This window comes from Dipodomys ordii, unplaced genomic scaffold (assembly GCF_000151885.1).
Source record: "Dipodomys ordii isolate 6190 unplaced genomic scaffold, Dord_2.0 Scaffold44, whole genome shotgun sequence".
Taxonomy (NCBI): domain Eukaryota; kingdom Metazoa; phylum Chordata; class Mammalia; order Rodentia; family Heteromyidae; genus Dipodomys; species Dipodomys ordii.
The window spans coordinates 5,616,648-5,640,918 of record NW_012267260.1 but is presented as its reverse complement, the minus strand read 5'-3'; the positions used below and the strand labels follow the sequence as shown (position 1 = coordinate 5,640,918).

Here is a 24,271-nt window from a genome sequence, read left to right as displayed (position 1 = left end):
TGTGTGTGTGTGGTGTGTGTGTATGTGCGTGTGTGTGTGGTATGTGTATGTGTGTGTGTGGTGTGTATGTGTGTGTATGTGTGATGTATGTGCGTGTGTGTGTGGTGTGTATGTGTGTGTGGTGTGTGTGTGTATGTGTGGTGTGTGTGTGGTGTGTGTGTGTGTTGTGCGTGTGCTGGGTGCAGATCCACTGTCACCACTTGACTTCATATTGGGGAAAATGCAAATGTGTGTTGGATGCAGTTAGACACATTTGGGATTTAAGCATTTGGGTTTGACCCTCAGATAAACTAATTTGAAAACAACAACGAAACACTGAGACAGAAAAACAGGCTTTTCCTTCCAAGTTGAGAAAGAAAAAATATGACAAGGAAGGGTAGGTTTCACAGATACAAAAAGCTAACAGGAGAGCCGGGCATACCTGTGGCTCACGCCTGTAATCCAGGCAACTCAGGAGACTGAGATTTCAGGATTGCAGTTTGAAGGCAGCCCAGGCAGGAAAAATCCATGAAACTCATCTCCAATTAACCACCAGAAAAACTCAAAGTGGTAGTGCACTAGCCTGGAATGAAAAAGCTCAGGGACAGAGCTCAGGCCCTGAGTTCAAGCCCCTTGACTGACCCCCCAAAATAAGCTAACACGAGGTCCTTTCTTGATGCTTGCTCACTTCTCCAGAACTCTCTCTGTCCTACAAGATTAGGTCTACTGCCATCTAGCAATCCTTTTCAGATGGGAAAGACTCCTCCACTCTCAGACCTAATCGTGGGCATTTCTTCTGCACAACAGCAGACCTGTCTTATCCAAGTGGACTGGGGGACATCCAAGATAACACAGACCCCAACCCAGCACGCTGTTCCTCTATCTGTAGACTTTCACGATAACATTTACAAAGCGGGCTCGGGAGGTTAACAACAGCAACCACTGATAAAATAGAACAATTTGCGTTTCTGACATGGGGCGTGTGATGTGGCCGAAGCTAGTCTTAAATTCACGATCCTCCTGCCTACCCACGGGTGGAGTTACAGGTGTGCACCACCATGCACAACAACATGAAAGAACAATCAGATACGAGGATAGAAGTGGCATGCATGTGATCTCTCTCCTTCTCTCTCTAACCACCCCTCCTCAAAGAATCCTACTGAAACCCAAGTGCCATCATACTCATCATTCTATTACCACCAGCCTACTGACTGAGATGAATGGACACACTGGACAAAGAAATGGGTCACATCCGCAGCAAGGTGGTACAAGAAGATCTCAGGAACTTTCCCAGCTGATACTTCCTGGCAATGGTTAACTATGAGTAACTGAAACCATGGAATGCCACATGCTGACAATGCAGACTGAGGAGAAGAGGGGCCTGAGCTGCACGCAGCTTCAGACTCCGTCCTCCGAAATACACTCAGGAGAGAGAGGAGTTCACCGCTGTGTTTTGTTGCAAGGTGAAAACTTTCCCACTCCTTTTCATATCCAGGATATTAGCATATTTTTATTGCTCAGGGGGGACTGGGAATCTGTAAACTCATGCTTTTCCCCAGTAGGTAAACACAACAGACCTCACTTTCTTCTTTTAAGAATTCCTAGTGTGGCCTACTGATGTATGATGTTAGACTTTCTCTCCCTCCTATACCACCTCCCCACATGGAGGTGTAATCAGTGTTTAGATAGATGTAGCACCTAGCCAAACGCAAATTTAAGTTACCAGAATATGTGCTCTGTGGGTTAACACCACTCAACACATTTTTTTCTTCAAAAGGAGTAAGTCTAAATGCACTTACAAAACTCCAATTATCTATATTGTGCTTACGGAAAGCCTCAACAACCAATTAAACAATTCTGTGATGGCGACAATTGGTATCTGTAAATTGTTCACTAAGTTTCAAGTTCGGGAAGTCTTTGATTCTTACCTGATTGCAATAATCTTTCTTTCTGTACCAGGCAGGAAGAATGTTTTTATTTTCTTGGTGTCATTGTAAGTTTGGAATCGTTCCGAGTTGATGAAGAAGAGGGGCTGTGTGATTTTGGAATACAGATCATCACTCAATGGAAACATCCATGCGTCAAGTGCGATGCCACATCTGCAGATATTCATTAAATGATATTAATGTTAATAATAATATTAAATGTATTATTCAAGAAAGCTGTCTAGCTACACAATGATCAAGGCAAGGCTCTACCACCCCAATCTTATTATGGACTAGGTTTCAGGTATTATACTTCAATGTGAGATATTATTATTTTTAGAGGACGTAATAAATACACCATTTCTCCAGCATTTCCAGACCTTTGGGGCATTCCATACTATACCCATTCTATTCAGAGTAACAATGCACCTCGAACCTTAGTATATTTATATCCATAGTTATGTCTATAGATTCTTTACCTGAAAATTATCTAGGGGTTGAAAAAAAACATATGAAACATATCATTTGAAATATATAGCTTATTTCCTTTTTTTTTTAAAGTTTAGCCTATGTTTCCTAACCTTTTGGACAATCTGATGACAGAAACAGATTTATCTCTTTTTAGAGGATTCAAGGTGAAATTTTATAAATGATCCCACTTTTTTCTTTTAACTGTTGATTTGATGTGATCTTGCCAATCTAACATGAAGTTATTCAACAAGAAAAAAATGTTTCTGCAAGTTAAAAACTGGGATTTGCTCCTGACTCCTGTCCAAACAACTGTGTGATTTTAGACCCAGCTCTATCTTAAAAATGGAGGGAGGGAAACTAATCAAAACTGTCCTGAAGTCTAGAAAAATATAAGATGGCAATACTATTATCACATTATGCTACAGATAGTTCATATATAAAATATTTCTAACGGATGTGGTAACACAGTAATTCCAGCCCTTTGGAGGCTGAGATAGGAGAATCACAGGTTCAAGGCCCACCTGGGCTACATAATAAATTCTAAACCAGTGTGGGCTACATAATGAGACCCTGTCTCAAAACACCAAAAAATAAATGTCCAAGTAAATATGTGACTGAATGGTGACTATAAATGGTAGAGGCAAACTCATATGGCTGGAATTTTTTTTAATGGCAGAAGAAATAAATGATGTTGGCCTAGGAAATGTTATGTAGAATACTGGATTGTCTTATATGCCTGCAAAGATTCTTTCTTCATTAAGGATTTGATGTTAAAAATAAGTCATTCGCCACAAGTACAACCCTGTCCCACTTCCAATCATTTTGAACTCCCTTGCCTTCTCTGTCTAATTTCCTTACCTGAATCTGTGGTCTTCACTAAGAGCTTGAATAGCTGTTGCTCCACCAAAAGAATGTCCGACAACTGCAATTTTATCCCTATCAATAGAATCCTAGGCAAAAAAAGCATTACAAGAAATCGTAGCTGTCTTACACTGTGTTAGAAGAATAAACAATTTTGTCAACCACATGAATTATGCTTTACACAGACACGGTGAAGTACCCTGATTTCCTAAAAAATACACTATGTTGATTTGTTTGTTCATCACATGAATACTTAACAAGCACGGTCTTTGTGCCAGACATGGTGGTCTAACGTTTAACGAGTGCCCTGTCTGCCGGGAAGGAAAGCGACGCAGACACACAGGGCATCTTATGTAGGATACAGAGGAGTCAAGGGTCACACGTGGTAGATAGTTAAACCAGGCCCCAACTGGATATGGGGGCCAATGAAGCTTTGTAGGAGGTGATGCCTGATTTGGATCTTGAGGATTAGGCAGGAGTTGGTCACGTCAAAAGGGACACCAGACAAAGGCAGTAAGGTACTGAGGCGTGGAGACCAGCTGTAGTGCCTGGTTTAATTTTATTTTTGGGCAGCACTAGGGTTTGAACTCAGAGCCTTGGGGCACTCTACTGCTTGAGCCATGCCTCCAGCCCTGCCTTTCCCCAACACTCTTGATTGCATCTGGAGTGTGGACCATCAACTCATCTCCAACCCAAAGTCCTGCTAGTGCTCCCTGCCCCCTGTAAGCCATCCTCCAGCACGTCTGAGTCCTCACAAGTCCCGTCCACTCTAGCTGAGGCCTTTCTAGTCATTCACAATTCTGTCCAAAGTGTTGGCCAGCTTTTCAAGATTAAGAACCTATAGAAGCTGTTCAAGAAATTAGAATAGTTCCCTTGTTAAATGAAGTTGAACCGCGTGAAATGTCCTTGATTAACTCAAAATTGACGGCTGTCAATTTCATTTATAGTTCAATGTAATGCACCTTTACTATTGTATTTTTCACCTACATTAGTGTGTGTGTTTGTTACAGCCATTTTTGCATGGTGAACCTTGTAATACAGCAAAAATTCAAATAACAATAGAGAAGCACAGGTCAAAGAAACCTGAGGGGCAAAAACTAGGAGAGCCTGAGGGAAGGGGTGACATTGTCTAAAAAGAAATATACTCATTATCTGACTTACGAAACCATGACCTCTCCGTACTTCACCTTTAAAATAACAATTAAAAAGAAACAGGAAAAATGACTTAAAAACAAACTCACCTTCAGTTGTTTCACATCGAAGTCTAAACCCAATTCATTCTTCACTGGCTTTCCCTGGTCGATGTCAAGAATCAAGCTGAGAGCCCGCGAGCATTCCTTTGCTCTTTGCTGCACCTAGCGTGATGATTGGAAAAAGGGGGAAGCCAAAGCCAAAGGTTTTACATCATGTTGCTTGCAGGGAAGGACTCTGGTTGGCTTCATCCTGGCAGTGTCTTAATGAGAAAGGATTTGAATGCCTGCTCCAGCTGTGTGACAGCAGTTGATTGACATAACCCCTTTTGGTTCCCCTCATTTCAAATGAACATAGAGTTTTGTAGATTCACACCAGTGAATCTTCTGTATTAATACCCACCTCCAGGAAATGTGGGTAGGCTTAGTAACACAAGATAAAGCAGTCTCTCAAATATTCCTATAGTCCCATAATACACAATTATTATTACTATTATTATATTATTATTACTATTTTATAATACATAAAACCATGAGAACTTGACTGGTCCAAGAATACCCCTACTGAAAATGGAGCATGAATTCCCACACAGACATTATAATAATGCTATTATTGTATATACTACCACTCTTCAGTCTTTTTAACATTGTTTTTGACGGCTGGGGGAGAGGGTGGACCCTCTTCATTTATTTTCTATTACTTCTGAGCTTCTGAAATGAGAAGTCCTCTTCTACAAGAGAATTCTGTTTGCTGGCCTTTCCCAGGATCTTTGTCTTTGCCTCTTTGTTAGCACTACCCATACATTTCGTTCAGGGGATTTCAGAGGCACTTTGGACAGATTTTTGGCAATGGAAAGAAAGTAGGAGATCTGAAGGCCATGTCATCATTTTGTGCACTCTTTCAGGACACTTTTATCACAGGAGCTGAGTATGTACCTGTTGCTTTCGTATAATCTTTCCCTCCTCCCAGGTTAGGGTCTTAAAGTAAAGCCAGGTCTTATTTCCCAACTCTGCAGCATGTTGGTCCTCAAAATAGTAAGTCGCAGATGCAGATCCGTCCCTACGGTGCAAAGAAAGGTAGTTACTTATCTGTGTTCCTTCTTTATCTTGCCTGCCTTGCTCAGCGCCATCCAGGACTCAACATTCCTCTGATCTTTGGCCTTCCTTTTCTTCTCCTATTCTGCATTTTTTTTTCTGATCAAAGAGGAGACCAAGGGATCTTTAGGGAAAAGGCCTTAGGAAGTCTCATCTAAAAGCTGATTCACCGTCATTAATTCTGGAAGGTAATGTCATCCACGTTGAACATTCTTCTGGAATCAAATTCCAGCCCTTGTCATCTCCTAGCTGTCTGGCTGTGTGTATGAGGGAATGACTTCTTCTTCCCCTCATTTCCCACCTCTTTCAACCAAAACCCAACAATAACCATCTCACAGGACTGTTGATAAAGAAATACTATGGGAGCCAGTTGGTGCATGCATCGTCCCAGCAAATTCCACCCATGGCATGCCAGGAACACTCTGAAAATGTGGGCTTTTTTTTTTTTTCCTGAAACCTGGACGCTGGGATTTGATCGCCTTTCTTTGTTTTCAGCATGTAAAATCCGCCAGCAGCTTTTTCTGCCTGTGATGATGCTGAGAAGCACCGCTGTGGGCATTTGCCTTCGTGCAATCGACTCAAGAAGCTGTCTGGCTGCCCCAGGGGGCTAACCTGTGCTCCACAGCAGCCACGAGGAACCCGTGAGACGCCAGGTCAGTGCCAATGGCCGCGTAAATCGTCCTGAAAAATGAAGAGAGCAAAGAAAGCGTGAATGACCTGCCTCCTAGCGTAATTAGCAATCTGTATCCACTAAGAAATCTGCAAACATGCAGTCCATACTGTATTCTTGTGTCCTGGGGACAGCCCCGAACACGGTGGATCTCAAAAGGGGACGACTTGACTCTTTAAGGGATATTCGACGATGTTTCTAAGTGTTAGTATCCTCAGCATCTGGGGGAAGAGTACCACTGGCATCTAGTGGATAGAGGGGTACTACCAATCATCCTGAGAGTTCTTTTCAGCAAGCAGCTACCTGGTTGAAAATGACCACTGTGGTCACGTGATGACAAGTATAGCCATTGAGAGGCTGGACTTTATAATATCTTTTCTCCATCGCTTACTATCTGTACGATTTGGGGGTAATTACTGAATTCTTGTCCTCTCTTATAAAATGGGGCCAGGAATAAAGCCTTACCTATACAATGGTTGTAAGATTTTGACAAGTCAATGTACATAGGAAGGCAGCATAGAGGAAAGTAAGCAATTAGGAGAAGAAGAGCTCAATCTTGAGTTTGGACCCTGGTTCTAGCACTTACTAGCAGGGGTTCTTACATAAGGTAAGGTCTCTCTCTCTCTCTCTCTCTCTCTCTCTGTGTGTCTTTTTTAATCTATAAAAAGGCAATGCTCACAGGAAAGGATCAAAGGAATTGATAGGTCTTTAGCATTTATAACCCCCTTAGAAACAGGGTGGTACTGAAATGTTTGCATTGTGTAGAATGGTTAAAAGTCACGTGCCCAACATTGAATCTGTGTTCTCATTCATGTCTTCACTCTGTACACCTTTTTTTTTTACATTATGGATTCAATAGGAAATATTTAGAAAGAACATGAAGGAGGTACCTAGGAACCACGGCTTCTACTGCTAAATACATAGGGCCTTTCCAAGACAGAGAAATGGTTTGCAAAGTTTTGCATTCCACCCTCGGTGGAAAGCCAGAGAATAACTAATTGTTCCCAGCTTTGTGGGCCATACTTTGTCATAACTATTTAAGTCTGCTGTGGTAGCCCCAAAGTAATCATAGGCAACAATATAGCTTCCAATATAAAAATCTTTATTTATAGAAATAGGCCTGAGGCTGGAATCGACGCTCAGATTCTAATTGACGAATACAAATCCAATATCTGAGCAGACTACAATTAAAGAGAAGAGGAGAATTCTTTATTAAAAGTGCTGCCCAACTTCCTCCCAACAGAAAGTTTACGTTTCATTTCCTGAAAGGTTTTTTAAAAATCCTTGAAGACGAGGAAGGAGAAGCAGTTGAAAAGACAGGAGAAAATGGAGCGGATGTGATTTTATGAAAGTGTGCATCTCAGCTATCACGCGATGGGGAATGCATCTTACCAAAGGTCTCGCCCAAATCCCGCCTCTGCAGATCCATCCCCGTGCCCGGTGGAAGCTAAGTGGTGACTTGACATGGCTTAGTTACGCCACAAACTCATTCCTGTTGGATGTGAATTCTTGGACAAGCGACTCTGGGTCAAGCCTTCCTTCTGTTGGCCTGGCCCAGCCTTTTTAGGAAGTGCGCTGTGTCATTAAAGACCCTTAAACTACCTGATCCTTCTCCCTGCCCCATCTCTTTTCCAGACTGCATTATGGTATGGAGTCTCTCTCCATTTTTCCCCTTTTCCTTTCAAGGAGTGGTTTTCAAAAGGAGTGCATGTTGTCTGTTTCTCAGAAGACCTAAGCTGCACAGGGCATGCTTTGAAGAGTGTACGTAATTACAGCGGTAGAAGGAAAAGCAACACGTAACATCCGCTCTCATCTACTGTGACACTCATCTTTATGAACAAGAAAGGGACCAAGACAGAGTACGGATCCATCAGTAGACCACAGTCCATTCTTGAGGAACCTGAGGACAGAGGCCCAACACAACATTCTGGAAACTTCGAGTCGTGTTATGGAAAAACAAAATGTACTCAAGTCATTGATTGAGCGAGGCTAGAACTATTCATCATCTCAGATATTACCTGAATGCCCCCAGGCCATGAGAAAACACAATGAGTGGATATTTTTTGCCAGTTCTCAGAGGAGCATTCCACTTGGCAGAAATTTTTGTTGAACCTAGACAACAACAATGGGATGTGAGTTAGTAACTTCTGATCCGTCTGGCCTACACAGGGTGTGGTCAGGTTAAACAAATAAGGAGTCTGTATTACTGCAATTTAGGCCTGTTAAACAATGAATACTCATCAGATTGCTAGTGAAAGAGGCTTAGCCTTTGGGGATATGTGATAGAGTAGAGTGTGATCTCTTCATTTATGGGTAAGACATTAACTGTGACTCCGTTTTGGAACTGAGGAGTTAGGATGGCTTCTAGTGAGTTTTTCTCTCTTGGTGTCTCACCCAGAGCTCTGCTTACCACATGATTGCTTCCTCCATAGAATACAGAAAGGAGGAGCAGAGAAACAGTCCTAAAAAATGTTAGAGCCAGTCTCACACTATCATCTACTCCTGTCACATCAGAATAGGCAGAACAAGGACCCTTGATTCTCTCAAAGAAGCCTGAGCCTTTGACAAATACAGCCCTTTTCATCTTAGAGGTGGAGATGGGCGCACACCCACTTTGGCCTTAACTTTCTGCAATTCTCATTGTTTCCAGGGTTTTCTTAAGACACTAGTTCCTGTGACAGAAGAGAACAATGACTTCTTACCATAGATGTACCACAGCATTGTACCCAGGAAGTCCTTTGTTCCAAGAAATTTAGCAAGACCCCCAAAATATTGTTTATTTGGAATCCAAATGGTGTCAGAGTGGCCGTGAACTTCAGATGGATAATATAAGCGCAAGAAGGTACTCTGTTGAGGAAAAAACTTAATGTACTTTTAGTCCACTTGTTTCTTACATGCCAATAGCTTTTCTGTTTTATTGGTGTGAGCCCCCAAATCTGTCAATTCATGAAAAGATCTAGAAGAAAATATTTCAAGTCCCTGTGGTGATCAAATGAGTATAGTCATGAAAGAAAAGACAAAGAGAATCGCAATATGCTTTTGAAAATGATTAGCATTGTATATTTATTGCTGTATAAAGGGGTTTCATTGTGCTATGTACATAGGCACCTACAATGTACAAATGGTCAAATTTGCCTTGTTGGTATTACTCTTTTTCGACTCACCTACCTTCCACTTAGTGGCTTATTATGCTATTTTCATCCACATATATCAGTAAAATATATTATATATACATATATAATATTCTTTGATCCTTTTCACTTTCTTTTCTTTTTTTTTTGTCGGTTATGGGGCTTGAACTCTGGGCCTGGACGCTGTCCCTCAGCTCTTCACCTCAAGGCAAGCGCTCTACCACTGAGCCACAGTGCCACTTCCCCTATTCACTTTCAATACCCATTCCTTTTGCCTTCCTTCTGGATGCCTTTCCCAAAACCCCCCTTTTAGAATCATATATGATTACTATTATTATTATTATTTCTACATTATTATTATTATTTCTGGGTTCTACTTTTTGAGAGATATGGGCAGCCATGTTTCAGCCATTAAGGAAGGAGAGAAAACAGTTCATAAGCAAATGAATCAGTTGACAATAAAGAATTTGGGAGTGAGTCAGTCAGCGCAAGTCCTCAGGTAGAGCTCTACAAATGGAGAGTTATTCTCAGATGGGGGGGAGCAAGCTTTCTCACCTGCTGGTGTTTCCCAATAACTCATAAAGAGGACTCATAGTAACCCAAGCATTACCTCATTGGTGTAACCAACCATCAAGTCCGTACAACCAACGGGATAAGGTCCATGTCCTTTGGGAATTTTAGCATGTCCAAAACTTGCAGCCATCATCAGAGCTTGTATTTTATAGAGCCACACTGAAAAACAAGTCAGGGTTATCTCAGGTAAACATACGGAGGCTCCTCCCGACCATTATACCTCAGGCTTTATCATTCAAGGACTTCCAAGGGATCCAAGTCAATGCCAGACTCTTCCATGTCTTAACCATCTACCCAAGGGTCTCTTTCTTTTCTTTTTTTCTTTTGGTTGGTCATGTGGCTTGCACTGTCCGTGAGCTTTTTCACTCAAGGCTGGTGCTCTACCACTTTGAGCCACAGCGCCACTTCTGGCTTTCTGGTGGTTCACTGGAGACACAAGTCTCACAGAACTTTCCTGCCTGGACTGGCTTTGAACCATGGTCCTCAGATCTTAGCCTCCTAAGGAGCTAGGATTACAGGTGTGAACTACTGCTGACAACCAGCACTTGCCCTCTTCTTTTACTCCCATTTAGAATATGTCAAAGGTGACTTTCTAAATCTGGTTTTGTGTTTTGTTTTTTCTTGAACATGAATTTTATCAGGCAGACCTGTGCTGACAGCTTCTCAGTGGGCATCTTCCCCTGTGGACCTTCCCATAGCAATGTCCAAAATGAAGCTAGATAGCCATCTTCACCTCTGTCCTCTAGCCACACCGCCTGCAATTCCAGAATTTCCTGTCTCGTATGTCCTGCCAAAAAGCTGGCAATCATATCCATCTCCTTCTTGGCTCACCGAGTCCCTCCATTCAACCAACTGCTAATTCCTAGCATTTGTTTTGAATTTAGAATTCCCTCCCCAGTACACTTCTGATCCTCTAGCATAAGGCTCTCTGTTTCTTGAATAAACAGTTAAAATCTTTTCTCATCATTCCATTCAAATTGTATTTTGACCCTTTCAAACACCTAGTCAGGGCCCAATAAGTGTTTGTAGAAATGAGCTGAACCAAATTGAAATGCCACCGGTCTTGATCTTTTTCGTAAACCATCCTGTGCAGCCTTTCATCCAACCATTCCTGAGACTTTTCCTCTCTCTAGTGCCCACACCCTCCCACTTACCTGTAGAGCTTCTTCTGTCTTTCTAAAGCAGAAATCTAAGTTTTACGTTAAGATGTTAGGTCCAAAGATCATTTTCTTCAGAATCTCAGCACAGGCAGCCTGTCTACACATTCTCTCTATTGGACCTTTAGCAGTGGGTTACTCTGCTGGACACACTCCTGTGTTTTTCAATAACAATTTTGCCTTTGCTCGTCAGACCCCAAGAACTATGCCAGGCATGGCACCTGGGTTGCTATGGGACATTGCTCAGGAAAGTTCTGCGTCATGGGAACAAGCCTATTTACATCCTCCACTCTCTGACTCAGCTGGGAAGCACGTGCCAGTAACACAGGCTTTCAGTAGGTAGGGCCTCTCTCCTCAGCACTGGTGCATGAGCCAGTATCATGAGCACAACTGAGGCTTGAAAAGGAAGGCTTCTAGAGACCTTATCTAATTCTATTGAATCAGAAAAGGTTCAGATGAACCTTTAAGACACGCCATTCTGAAGTACCATGAAGAAACATCATTCTGAAATTCCAGCTCACTCGGTCTGCCACATGGGTCACCAATCTGGGTTTAATGATAGGAGACCATTCCAAAAAAAGGGCGTAGGGTGAGCTGAACAGCCCCTGGGTCTTAGACGCAGGGTGACCCTCTGACAGATGGCAGTTCAGATGACTGCTCTGGTTCTGGCTGTCACTGACCATCCTAGTAAAGTGGAAATGAAGCATCTGACCAGCCTCCAAGATGAGTGGAAGGACAAAACGGTAGTGTACCTCAAGTAGCTAGCACAGAGCATGGCCTGGACCAGGCAGGCCACTGGTATTATTTGTCCCCTTCCCCAGGGCTAATTAATCTAAGTAGCCAAATTTCATGCTGAACTCCTTAGAGGAGTTTTAGCAGATCTAAGCTGGAACACCCTAGTTTCTCTTAGAGCAGATTCAAAATTCAGAGCATTTCCTCTGAGCCTTTCTTTTGTTTTTAAACTTCACCAGTAGGTAAACATTTCTATTTAGACTTACAAGAGGCTCCATTCAAAACTGTCTATGGAGCCAGGCTTTGTTGCTGTAATGGGGAAAGGTCAAGTCACTGCCCAGATACAGTAGGAGAGATTGCTCTCCTCTGAAGAGCCATCAGTGAGATGTTATGTCACCACCCACAGGGAATCGTGATGAGGCTAAACATGAGTGGTTTGGGGGGCTACAGACAGCTCTCACAACTCAACAAAAGAATCCTAAACCCCCATGGCTACCCCTGGGGACACTCGTTCTAGAACTGATTCCAGAACTATCCCACACAAGCGGATCTCTTCCCACGTGAGAGGTGAGTTCTACTGAGGCCATGGGGCCTCTCCAATAATGTAGGGGTGCCCCGGCTCTTCAAAGCCTGGGGGTCTCCCCACCCAAGACTCAGAGCCACAAAAGGACAGAAAATACATCTTGAAATGTTCACCCTGTAGCAATCTCAACAAGCAGTGGGTGATGTAATCAGACCACAGACTAAATCATCCATCATGAGCAGTGCTACCTATCTTCAGTCCATTGAAAAGATGGTGGGAAAGATAATATCCTCTCAACTAGACTCCAGGCTCCTTAACTGCATGCTCCTCATCAACCAGGCATCGTAATGCCTTAACTTACTGCTAAGCATCGAGAGAGATCTGACTCCATTTCCTGAGCAAGTGCACACATAAGATACAGATCTCCTCCTACTGATGAATCGTTTCCCCAATCATGAAGCAGAGCAAAAATTAATCTCTGTAACCCTGAGTTACGCAATCCCTTTTGTAAATTTTAAGGTAAGGAGTCACCTACTGAGCCTGAACAACCAGATCCAGGGCGACTACCTCTACCCAGGTGTGCGGCTGTGTGGGTGCAGGTAGTATGAAACCACTCACGGTCCACCCACACATCTCGCTGTAGAAGAGGAGATAGGGAAGTTCGTGCATCACGGGCCTCTGTGCTATGGGATGGGCAGGAGCTCACAGCGCGCTGGAAAACAGTCTTCACAGTAAAGGTCCTTCTTGGTGACCCCAAGAACGTTCTTCTCTTCTAGAACATTCTAGAACTTCTAGAGCATTCCTGTCACCCCAGAAGATCCCTGTTCCCATGAGCATTCTCCCCCTTGCCCAGCCCACAGCCCCTGATGACCTCAAGTCTGTCATCTCTGGAGTTCCTGCCTTAGATGTTCATGTCTAGAGATGGCTTTCCAACTCCAGCCACTACCCCTGAGCGAATCTATGCTCTCCTCTCCTTTCCTTAGCTCAAGGTTAGAGAGGAAGTCCTGTAGACTTGTAGTCCCCACAGCTCCCCACTCTTTTTGTTTGTTTGTTAGTCCTGGGGCTTGAACTCTGGGCCTGGGTGCTGTCCCTCAGCTCTTCAGCTCAAAGCGAGCACTCTACCACTTGAGCCATAGTACTACTTCTGGTTTTCTAGTGGTTCATTGGAGGTAAGAGTTTCACGAACTTTCCTACCCGGGCTGTCTTTGATCCTCAGATCTCAGCCTCCTGAGTAGCTAGGATGACAGGCGTGAGCCACTAGCACCCTGCAGCTCCCCACTCCTAAGTAGGAAAGATCGTTTCTCTTTGGAGCCAAGACCCCAGCTTATCATTTCACCACCATGTACTACTAGCCAGGACTGTGCCTATTGGTCAAGATCCTATTGGTCGGGACACCTACTTCTCTCCCTTCATGGAGAAGGTCGGAGACTGCCTTGGGCTGAACACCAGAGCCTTTGCATTACTGAGCCTGGGTCAGAGTGGGCTAGGGCAGAGAGGGGCAGGGAGGGGGCACCGAGGCCTTGCCAGGTCAGATGCCAGTGGTTCTTACAACGCCTCATTCTGATCCATCCTGTAGTTAGTCATGACAAGAACAGAGACAATTCAGTTTCATGTGTAAACAAAGAAGAACAAGGTCCTCTCCTCTACCTAGGAGATGGAGAAAATCCACTCGTATTTCTTTCTGAAGACTGACCCAAAAGGACCTCATGTTTGCTAGGCGGGTGCTCTACCATTTGAGCCACACCTCCAACCCCCTTTTCCCACTGGTTATTTTCTTTCTTTCTTTTTGTTGGTTGTGGGGCTTGAACTCTGGGCCTGAACACTGTCCCTCAGCTCTTCAGTTTTAGAGAGCGCTCTATCACTTGAGCTACAGTGCCACTTCCTGTTTTCTGGTGGTTTATTGGAGATAAGAGTCTCACGGACTTTGGAGATTGGTTTATTGGAGATTGGTGCCCGGACTGGCTTTGAACCAAGATCCTCAGATCTCAGCCTCCTGAATAGCTAGGATTACAGGCATGAGCCACCAGCGCCCGGCTTCCACTGGTTATTTTCAAAGTAGAGTCTTGCTTTATGCCCAAGCTGTCCTAAACTTGGATTTTCCTACTTGTCTATCACTGGGGATGATTGGCAGATGCCACAGTGCCCAGCTACTGCATTTACCCCTTAGCTAGGAGACTAGGCATGTATCATTACATCTAGCCTGAGGTTGAGATGCCATCTCATTAGCTTCTGAGCCACCCAGCTCTCTTCTGTGGGCATCTTTTTGTAAGACTTTCTTAAAAGTTCCAGCCATACAACATCTCTGTGGTCATTTGGAACCTGGCAAGGAGTCAATTGTTGGATGCTCTGAATAGATCCACCTCTTACCTGATGGCTTGAAACTGGCAACAGGATTTAGGTCTTGCCAGGAAAAAGGATGAGCCAGTGAGAGGCAACAGCAGAGGTAGAAAAGCATTTGCAATTTGGGTGGCGCCATCTTGGATGCTGAGTACAGATTTCGGCTTTACCTTCAAAACAGATCGTCAAAAGTTAAAAAAAAAAAAAAAAGAAAGAAAGAAAAAAAAAACCATAAGAGGACTTAATGGGCTGACCAATCAGCAAAGCCCAGCGACAGCTGGGGGAAAATGGAACGTGCATTTTCTGCTGTGGGTTTTAGATGGGTACTAGAGTGGTGAAATCCTTTCTACTACTGGATTGTAGAGCAACCAAATGAGCCTTTCAGACAGTTACATTAAGTTTTTGGTCACTGGTGCCTTCACTGCGTAACAGTCTGGTTTGGTTATTTAAAAAGAGCATCAAAAAATAATGATGCATGACAATCACACGCTATCATATTCAAAATATCCATAGAGACATCTAACACAGGGTAGCCAATAGGTTCTGTCTCATTTTCCCATCATAATTATACAGTGACTATATCGCTATGGCTGCAGTTATTTTTAGTGTTGATGATCTTGTAATTTTTTTCTGGGGATTCCTAAAATCATGTATGCGGTCAACTTCCAAAATGCAGATGGCAGGTCTTGTTGGTTGTGCTTGAGTGTCACCGTGGGCCTGACGTGCACTTGTGAGTGTGAGGGCTTTTCCTTGTGCACAGGCCCACCTGGTCCCTGCCTCAGGTCAGGACAGATGTGTTGTTCTACCAGGAGGCAGCCCTCATCCCACTTTCTCCAAAGCCAGCCAGGGAATATTCTCTGTGCCTGGCTGCTCAAATGGCACCAAAAGACAAGACGCTACCCACCTTGGCAAAAAGCAGAGGCTCACCTGCTTGGGCCCAGTCTGACTGTAGGTTCCCCCCCCGTACATCTAGCAGGCCCCCCACCTTCTCACGCTGGTGGCTGTGGGGGCAGGCTTGCTGTTCTCTGCCCTTTTTATGATCATTGCTGAGCAAAGGTCCTGGCATATAGCAAGTGCTAGTAAGTATTTCTTGAATGAGGAGAAAGAGGTTCTGTCTTCTTTATAGTCTGGGTTGCCAGAAACACATTTCCAGAGGGTGTCAAAACAAGCTGTGACCTGGTAATACTCCCTACCAGGCTGGGGTAAATGGCTGAGGCTTTTGCATGTACTCACTTCTAAACAGTACTAGTTATCTTTTACTTTCCCCAACATCTCCTAGACACCAATCTCCTTGGAGCCACTACAAGTTTTTCTCAAGAGGAAAAGAATCTCATGTCATTGGGAAAAGATGGTTGAAAGAAAGTAGTTTTTTCATGTCCTGAAAATCAGATCCCAGATCCATAATTCACTTTGACTATTGCCCTTTCTTCTGACTGCCAGGTTCAGCAGGAGCAGGGGAGGATGGTCTCCATCACCCAGCCCTGCAGGGGAGAGGAGAGAGAGTCTACTCATGAGGAACATGGCTTGTGATTTGACCTCTATGTTTGGGAGAGGTAGGACATGCTCCACCCTGACCGCCATCCTTTCTTAGGCCCCAGTGAACAGCAAAGGTAGGAAGAGAGGTAGCTCTGCTCTGAAACATGACTTCCCTGAGCGGGGGAGGGGGAAGGGAGGGCAGTGAAGCCAGGCCCTTCTCAGGGCATCTCACAGTGAAGCGAGCAGTTGTGGTCAAGAACTCTCTCTCAGACTAAACTGCTGGGGTTTGTTTTTAAATAGGGTGAATTATTGGTGGGTTTTTTTTTTGCCAGCTTTACACTTTCTAAACCTTCTATCAGATTGTCTTAGATCAGAAAGAAGACCGCATGACGCATGTCTCTGGAATGCCAGCGAACTCCCCACTGAAATATCACAGAGATCTGAGGGAAGATTTGGATGGTTCCTAGGGTCTCAGCTTGTCCACTGTGGTTTTATTTTCCCTCACGAGTAGTAACTCTTTGTGTATAGCAAAGAAGTAGGGCGCCTTCAACTCAGATCTCTGGAATCCAAACACATGGCTAGTTAAGAAACAAAGAGAAGGTGGTATGAGATAAAATAGTCACTTATTAAGTAGTTACGGTGTGCCAATCACTGTTATAGTTTATCTCATCTCTCATACCAAGAAGTATTGATATGAATTAGAGCCAGGATCAACGAACTCAGCCTTTTGAAACATATATTTTTAAACAGCATAGTACAGCCTTGTTTTTATTTTAAATATGTAATTTGCAAGCACAGGAAAAAGCATAAGTGACTATAATCCCAGAATGTTTACAGAGTTTATGTTTAAGGTACTATATTATGGGTGGTTATTTTTTTGGGGGGGGGTCTGTTCGTGGGGCCTGAACTCTGGGCCTGGGCGCTGTCCCTCAGCTCTTCAGCTCAAGGCTAGCACTCTACCACTTGAGCCACAATGCCACTTCCGGCCTTTTTCTTTTTGCTTATGTGGTGCTGAGGAATCGAACCCAGGGCCTCAGGAATGCAAGGCAAGCGCTCTGCCACTGAGCCAACTTCCCAGCCCCTGGGTGGTTAATTTTTAACATTTACTTGGTATGTCCTTCTCTCCCTCAGTTATAACAAAAAATATGTGTCTAGATTCACCAAGTATCTCTTGTTGAATATTGTACTCAGTTGAAAACTCATCAGGCCACATATAGGGCAAACAGGTATAGGCAAAAGTATAAATCAAATTTGGGAGATAGAACAAAATCGTACACCAGGTGATAAAAGGTGATGTCAAACAGTTAGTGCACATTACTGTTTAACATTTAAACTGTTTTCTTATCCAATCTCTTTCCTGAGTTCCCATACCCTTTGTCTTCTTAAACATCCCTGATCAATACATTCTTTTGGTTTTGGATCCATTTCTCCACCATTCTTTCCTGGATGAGCAGTCTCACTGTCCCCTGGGATTTCCTGTAAGCAATTACCCACCCCCAGGAAAGTATCACATATTTCAATCAAATATAACCAACCCCCCCCCACCTCATTATGGAAACAGAGCTTCTTGCTTTTCCAAACAACCGATGACTTTTACACTGCCACATGTCGTTGGCTTCCTGAGACAAGGTTCTCTTCGACCTTCAGCTCTCATTGAGATGCAGGGGAGGGCACCAAACATTCAGCAACCCAGCACAGGGGAACAATTCACACACACCTTTAACTCCTAGCCGCACCCTGATCTGTTAGGATACTAGTGGGAGGGGAGAGTGAATGGAGAGGGTGAAGAAGGACAATTTTGGTCAAAACTACTTTATGAGCTCATGTGAAAATTGAACAATGATGCTTGATGAGATTGATTTGGGAAGGAGAGAGGGGAGAGGAAGGGGGCGGGGAGAGGGAGGGTGAATCTGATCCAGGTACAACAAATGCATACAGAGCCATATCAAAGTGAATCTCCCTTGGCCAACTAATTGATGCTGATAGATAATGAGGTTAAAAAAAATCGTTCATTCTTATAGTTCTCTTCCCACACATTCATGGCTTTTTCTTGAACAAGTGCTATACCTTAACTAGAACTGTATTTATGTTTCAGAAGCAGACTCTCGGAAGTCTGGTAGAGACTTGGCACGCTCACTTAGAACAAGGAAGTACAAAAAGAAAATGCAAAAGGAGTTTTCTTTTTCTTTCACTGCTGAAGATAGAGTCCTCACCCATGCCACTGAGCTACATCCCAGCCCCTCAGGTGCCGATTTACAAGTCTTTGTGATCATATTGCATGGAAAGCCGCGTTGAGAAACACCACCATGGCCCATGCAAAACCACAGCTCAGAGATACCTCTACGTGTTCACAAGACTAAGGTTCAGAAACTGTGGACTACGAAAGGGCTGGAGCAGCTACACCCTTGTTTAATGAGGAAGAGATATTTATTTCCTCTCAAAATAGACTGCAGGGAGGAAGATACCTAGACAGTAAAAGGAAGACTGCTCTGGTAATGGGATCATTCGTCAAAGCCACCTCACATGGGATCCTGCCAGGAATGCTGAAGAAAGGGCAGGTTGCCTGGGAGCTTGGACTAGGAGGTGCCCTTTTTGTCTAAGAGATGTGATTCACTTGAAAGCATCAGCAGCAACGGAAAGAAAAATCCTACTCCATGTTTGCTAAGACTGAAATGAGAGAAAAGATCATGTCTACTCTAGAACATTCTTTCATCCCTTCATGTCAAGGTCAGGTGCACCTTGCATCGCCTTCAATTCGTAAGGCCCAGTGACATCTGCAGAGTTACTTATGCCTGCCACTTGGGTGACATCTGTCATACTCTTGTGTAATTATTTCACAACCTCAGGGGGAACAAAAAGGGTCATCAAAAGAAAAAGCAGCAGCAGTTTCCTCTTATGGAAATGCCTTAATAACAGTCATTTACAAGTACTTACAAGCTATAAGGAAAATGTGTCTTTTCAATGTTTTTGTTATCTTTAAGTAGTTGTACAAAGGAGGTGCCACATAACAAAGAGGTTTATGGATAGAATGCATCTTTGTGCCACCCTTCAACATTCTCACCCCCTTTACTTTTCTCTTTGGTGGTATAGACAATGAAATCTGGACTACATTCTTCCCTCCTTCTGCCATTATTCATCTACCTCTCTCCCCTTCACTCCACCCCATCTCTTGTGTGTATCCCTTTCCTGGTGCTTATTGTTGGGTTTTAACCTAGCCTTTCTTTAAAAAATTATACTATTTGAGCTTTCCATAGAATCTATTATACGTCAATTACTTCACTTGTGACTACTGGCATACCACCCAAAGTGTTGGCTTAAGTGATTTTTTTAGCTCCTATTTTGAAAGGGAAACTTATCTGTGGACAGTGTGTGACTGTGGAGGGTAAAGATTATCTAGAAAGTTCTCAGCAGTGTGCTGCCACGTTGGAGGTTCTCAAGTTCGCTTCACCCTGGTTCCATCTTCTAGCTTCCAGCCTCCTGCCCAGACAGGCCAACTCAATACAGCCTCAGCTGTGCCCAGCCAGTGAGCCCAGGCCTTCGAGTGTTTAGACATGTTTAGGTTAACATTCAACGCAAAAGACCTAGGTAGTGTATAACTCTAGAGTTGAATTTTAAGGGATTCTCTAATGTGTTTACTATCTTTTTATCTGAAGTAATAAAACAATCTGTGATCTGGAGAGTGCGTGGATCACAGAAAGAAAGAAAGAAAGAAAGAAAGAAAGAAAGAAAGAAAGAAAGAAAGAAAGAAAGAAAGAAAGAAAGAAAGAAAGAAAGAGAGAAAGAAAGAGAGAGAGAGAGAAAGAAAGAGAGAGAGAGAGGGAGGGAGGGAGGGAGGGAGGGAGGAAGGAAAGAAGGAAGGAAGGAGGGAGGGAAGGAGACAGGGAAGGAGACAGGGAGGGAAGGAGACAGGGAAGGAGACAGGGAGGGAGGGAAGGAGGAAGGAGGGTAGGAGGAAGGAAGGAAGGAAGGAAGGAAGAAGGAAGGAAAGGAGGGAGAGAAGGAGGAAGGAAGGGAGGGAAGGAGAGAGGGAGGAAGGGTGAACTCGCAGATCTTACCAGTTCACTTGTTGAATGTCTCATGGACAAACCAAGATGAATAGTGAGTTACAAAGGAAAGATCTTGTTTGTGTGCCCGTTAACAGTAACAATAGTTGATTCTGTGCCAGGCACCATTATGAGCATTTTATAATACACAAATGATGTTTTCCCATTGATACACAGATGGGAAAACAGAGACAGAGAAAGCAAACTGCATGACCCAGATCACAGGGATAGGAAGAAGCTAAATAAGGATGTGAATCTAGCCTGTCCTGTCTTGGCACTACAGATATTCTGAGCTGAGAAGTCCCAGTCATGAGACCACCCTATGCATGGTAAGATTCTGCACGGCACCCCAGCCTCCGCCCACTAGAAGGCAGTAGCACTACCCCCACCCCAAGTGAAGGAACAATGAGAAGTTGACAACCAATACTTGTCAAATACCCCTCTGGGGGAAGAAAAGTCACTTTTAGCCGAATGCCTATACATGGATCAGTTCTGTTATAAAAGCCCACGAACAAAGAAATCCTAAAAGAAGTCAGAATAATGGATTCGCTTTCGCCCAAAGACATTCTAGACAATGTAACCCAAAATGCAGCATCTTAGAGACCGAGAGGCAAGCCTATTGCTTCATGCTATAACCATTAGGCCATGTCTTATTTAACTTGGGGGCTTTAAGGGCTGAATCAATGAAAGGTCACACAGAAAGAAGAACTCAGCGAGCACCAGAAGCAGGAGGGTTCTACACAACAAGTCACATAGATGAAGAATGAGGAAAACTCTCATGGTGTGTGGCAGACAGAGTTCTGAACCAAAAGCCCCAAGCACCGCCTATGTTGGCTCAGATTGAAAATTCCACATGTAGGAACATTTCCACACTTACCAGGCTCTAGAGAAGCAAACTACATATCTGGGGCCTACAAGCAGAGAGGTACCATAGTAGGGACCCGAGCAATGGAAGATGTAGAAATGGAAAAGTCTTAACCAGTCCAAGCCTGAGGCTAAAAACCAAGTCGACCAGCCTTCTAGATAACGTTTTGGTCCGTGTGTTGTTTATCGTAGTAGTAAGGATTAAAAGCCAGCAACTTGTGTTTGCTAAGTAAGCACTCTCTCACTGGAGCCACATCCCCCAGCTGTTTTTCACAATTCTGCCTAAACCCACCTGAGACAGACCATAATCCTCCCGTGAGTAGCCAGGATCGCAAACACCTCTCACCATGTCTGGCCCCCATCTGGGCCATTTAAAGGAGTCACACTGGCTTCTGCAGTATAGAATACGGACTGGTGGGCTTGTGACAGACAGGGTCATCCAAAAGTGGGGGAAAGAGCCCCCCTCCAGTGGTTTGTTCCCATGTAGAAATGAGATCTCGGCACGAGGGAAACTGACTGTTATGTTTTACTTTTTTTTAAGCTGGAAAAGTACACTTCTCTGTAATAACCATTGAATGTTAAGGAGTATCAACCAAATCAATAGTCAAAAACATTCCGTGAACCAAACAAAATCAACCGATGGCTCCAAGCTCCATAACTAACTTATCCTTTACAGATGTCCCAACCCGTCCCATAGGCCTTCCTACGAAAGCACAGTATGACAAAACAGAAGTGGTGGTATGCTTTTCAGGGATTTGAATCACCAGACTGGCCACCTGGCGCTCAAATTCTGGCCTAGCAATCCATACATAGCTAGTAGCATCTAGCAAGGGAACAGAACCCAGAAGCTGTTAAGTCATAAAGAAGGGACATTTCTTTGCACACAGTGTAAATAAGGAAGGGCCTAATTTCTTCTAAACGAACCCACCCTGTCCTTGTAAAAATGTCTAAATCAGCAGGCACTGGGGTGGCTCACGCCTGTCATCCAAGCTATTCAGGAGGCTGAGATCCGAGGGTTGTGGTTCGAAGCCATCTAGGGCAGGAAAGACTGAGACTCTCATCTCCACTGAACTACAAAAAAAAGCCAGAAGTGGAGCTATGGTTCACGTGGTAGAGCGCCAGCCTTGAGGACAAAAGCTCAGGGACAGCGCCCAGGCCCAGAGTTCTAGAACCAAGACAAGCAAAAAAAAAAAAAAGAAGTCAAATAAATGAGAAAAGAGAAGTGGTTTGCCTCACATGGCGCTCCAGTCATGAGAAGGTCACCCCTACACTAGTTGGTAAACAACCTCAAACGCTTCCCTGATTTTTTTTTTTTTTTGCTGGTTGTGGGACTTGAACTCTGGGCCTGGGCACCATCCCTCAGCTCTTCAGCTCAAGGTGAGCACTCTACCACTTGAGCCACAGCACCACTTCTGGTTTTCTGGTGTTTTTTTTTTTTCTTGGAGATAAGAGTCTCATAGACTTTCCTGGCCGGGCTGGCTTTGAACCTGGATCCTCAGATCTCAGCCTCCTGAGTAGCTAGGATGACAGGTGTGAGCCACGGGCACCCAGCTTCCCTGATTCTTAAAAGCTTAGCAGTCGACAGAAGTGGTTCCAGTCTTTCCTGAGGGAGAACACCTCATTTGGGGAGACTGTCCTGTTCAACGCCACAGGCACAGCCCGCCCTGGAAATCAGTGCCCTGTGGCCAGGGCTGTCATCAGCCTGCGGGCCTCTCAGACAGCTGCACAGCCAGGGCGACAGCCAATCTACTCAAGAAAAAAGAAAGTCGCACATTTCCCCAGTTCCAGTTTCAAACAGTCTAGTTTTGCATTTTACTCGAGTCTCTTTAACTTCCTTCACCAAGCCAGCTAGGATTCTGCCTGTGATGCCACTGCATTCTGATAGCACACGTGTTAGGGTCACTCTTGGAAGGTTTCCATGGCTCTGAACAGAGCAAAATGTCTTGGGTTGCTGGACCAGCCCCTGACGTCTCCAAAGGCTTTCCTCAACCGTGAAAGGGGTGACAAACCACATTAGTGGCTCTCTCACCGCGACTGGTTGGCTTACTGAGGATTCGGAGCTTCACGCTCCGTGCCTCTGTGGGCAGGGAGCTTTGTGTGTGTGGGAGACCTGGGACACTTCCACAGAGAGTATCTGATGTGCAGCAGCAGCAGCCTCTGTGCCCCGAGGTCAGGGGAAGGCAAGCCTCAGTTTCCCTGTGCCAGGTGCCCAAACAGGCATGCTGGATGATGCTAACTTGGGTGAGCTCTCTCGCCTCTTTCTGCAGGGTCTAGGTAAGGAAATGGACTAAATGCCCCCATCCCGGAGTTCAGGGCCAGTTCCCAGCCTCTGGGATTGTAAAGGCTTCAGGGCACTTACTGTCCAGCTCCTCCTCACCCACCAGTCTCCCAGCTCAGAATGCTCATCTGGGTCAAAGGTAATTTGCAACCTGACTAATGTGATGACCTGTCCCTCCCAAGGTGACAGGATCTTGTGCATGGGCGGGACACACCTCTCTTTCCTTCCTGACACTAAGAACACCAGCCTGAAGGAAAAAGCCCGGTGCTTCCAAACCAATCCCACCACCAAACTCTTCCATTAGAACTTCCAGGAGGTGGTGAAGTGGACAATCCTCTGTTTGCTGGGTTTGCTGAGCTTTTGTTTGCATCCCCCCCCCACCATTCCAAGTCCCCTGTTTGGCTCAAGAGAGAATAACTAGAATGGTATTTGGCCATTAAAAGTAATAAATAATAATAATAATAATGACTCTGTTGCAGGAGTAGCTCTCACCGGCTTTCTCCAAGGGAGGTGCACAGGGGAACAGCTTCAGTTCCCTTTAGGTCAGAGCCTCACCACCCGCCCTGGTTCAGCTGGGGGAAGTGCGCCATCTGTCACCAAGAAGGCCCCTGGTTGTCGGGGGAGGAGGGCCCTCCCCCCCCCTCGCCCTCACCTGGCCCTGCTCACCTGAGCTGGGAGTCTTCCCAGGAGCATGGAGCGCGCGCAGCAAGCTGTCACCAGCTGTCACCCCGGCCAGTGCTCTCTGCAAAGAGCTGGGCAGCGGCTCCGGGGCTGAGCACTGCCTCCAGGCCCCGCGTCCCCGCCCCCTGCGAGGAGGGGCCGGGAGGAGCCTGCCTGGCGCTGCTGCTGCTGCTGCTGCTGCTGCTGCTCCCCGCGAGGACCCTGCCACTGGCCACAGACGCACCCACTGCCCCCAATGTCCTGCTCTGACCCCACCCAACAGACCCGCATCCATCCCCCCCCCTC

General features: G+C 44.8%; 1 protein-coding gene across 2 annotated transcripts in view; it reads right to left on the bottom strand.

The window, feature by feature from the left end:
• The window catches only part of Pla2g7 (phospholipase A2, group VII (platelet-activating factor acetylhydrolase, plasma)), a 27,790-nt gene extending 3,694 nt beyond the window's left edge, over positions 1 to 24,096 (bottom strand). The window contains exons 1-10 of one of the 2 annotated variants that reach the window (XM_013019244.1): positions 23,972 to 24,096; positions 14,675 to 14,814; positions 9,933 to 10,054; positions 8,894 to 9,038; positions 8,210 to 8,303; positions 6,134 to 6,202; positions 5,363 to 5,486; positions 4,478 to 4,591; positions 3,234 to 3,325; positions 1,908 to 2,078 (exon numbers count right to left, since the gene is read on the bottom strand). In XM_013019244.1, coding sequence (XP_012874698.1) covers positions 1,908 to 2,078; positions 3,234 to 3,325; positions 4,478 to 4,591; positions 5,363 to 5,486; positions 6,134 to 6,202; positions 8,210 to 8,303; positions 8,894 to 9,038; positions 9,933 to 10,054; positions 14,675 to 14,783 — 1,040 coding nt within the window. In that variant the 5' untranslated portion in view covers positions 14,784 to 14,814; positions 23,972 to 24,096. Of the gene's footprint in view, positions 1 to 1,907; positions 2,079 to 3,233; positions 3,326 to 4,477; positions 4,592 to 5,362; positions 5,487 to 6,133; positions 6,203 to 8,209; positions 8,304 to 8,893; positions 9,039 to 9,932; positions 10,055 to 14,674; positions 14,815 to 22,630; positions 22,754 to 23,971 lie in introns of those variants that run through there. The other variant, XM_013019245.1, reaches the window with a different exon arrangement.
• Between the last annotated feature and the right edge of the window lie 175 nt (positions 24,097 to 24,271).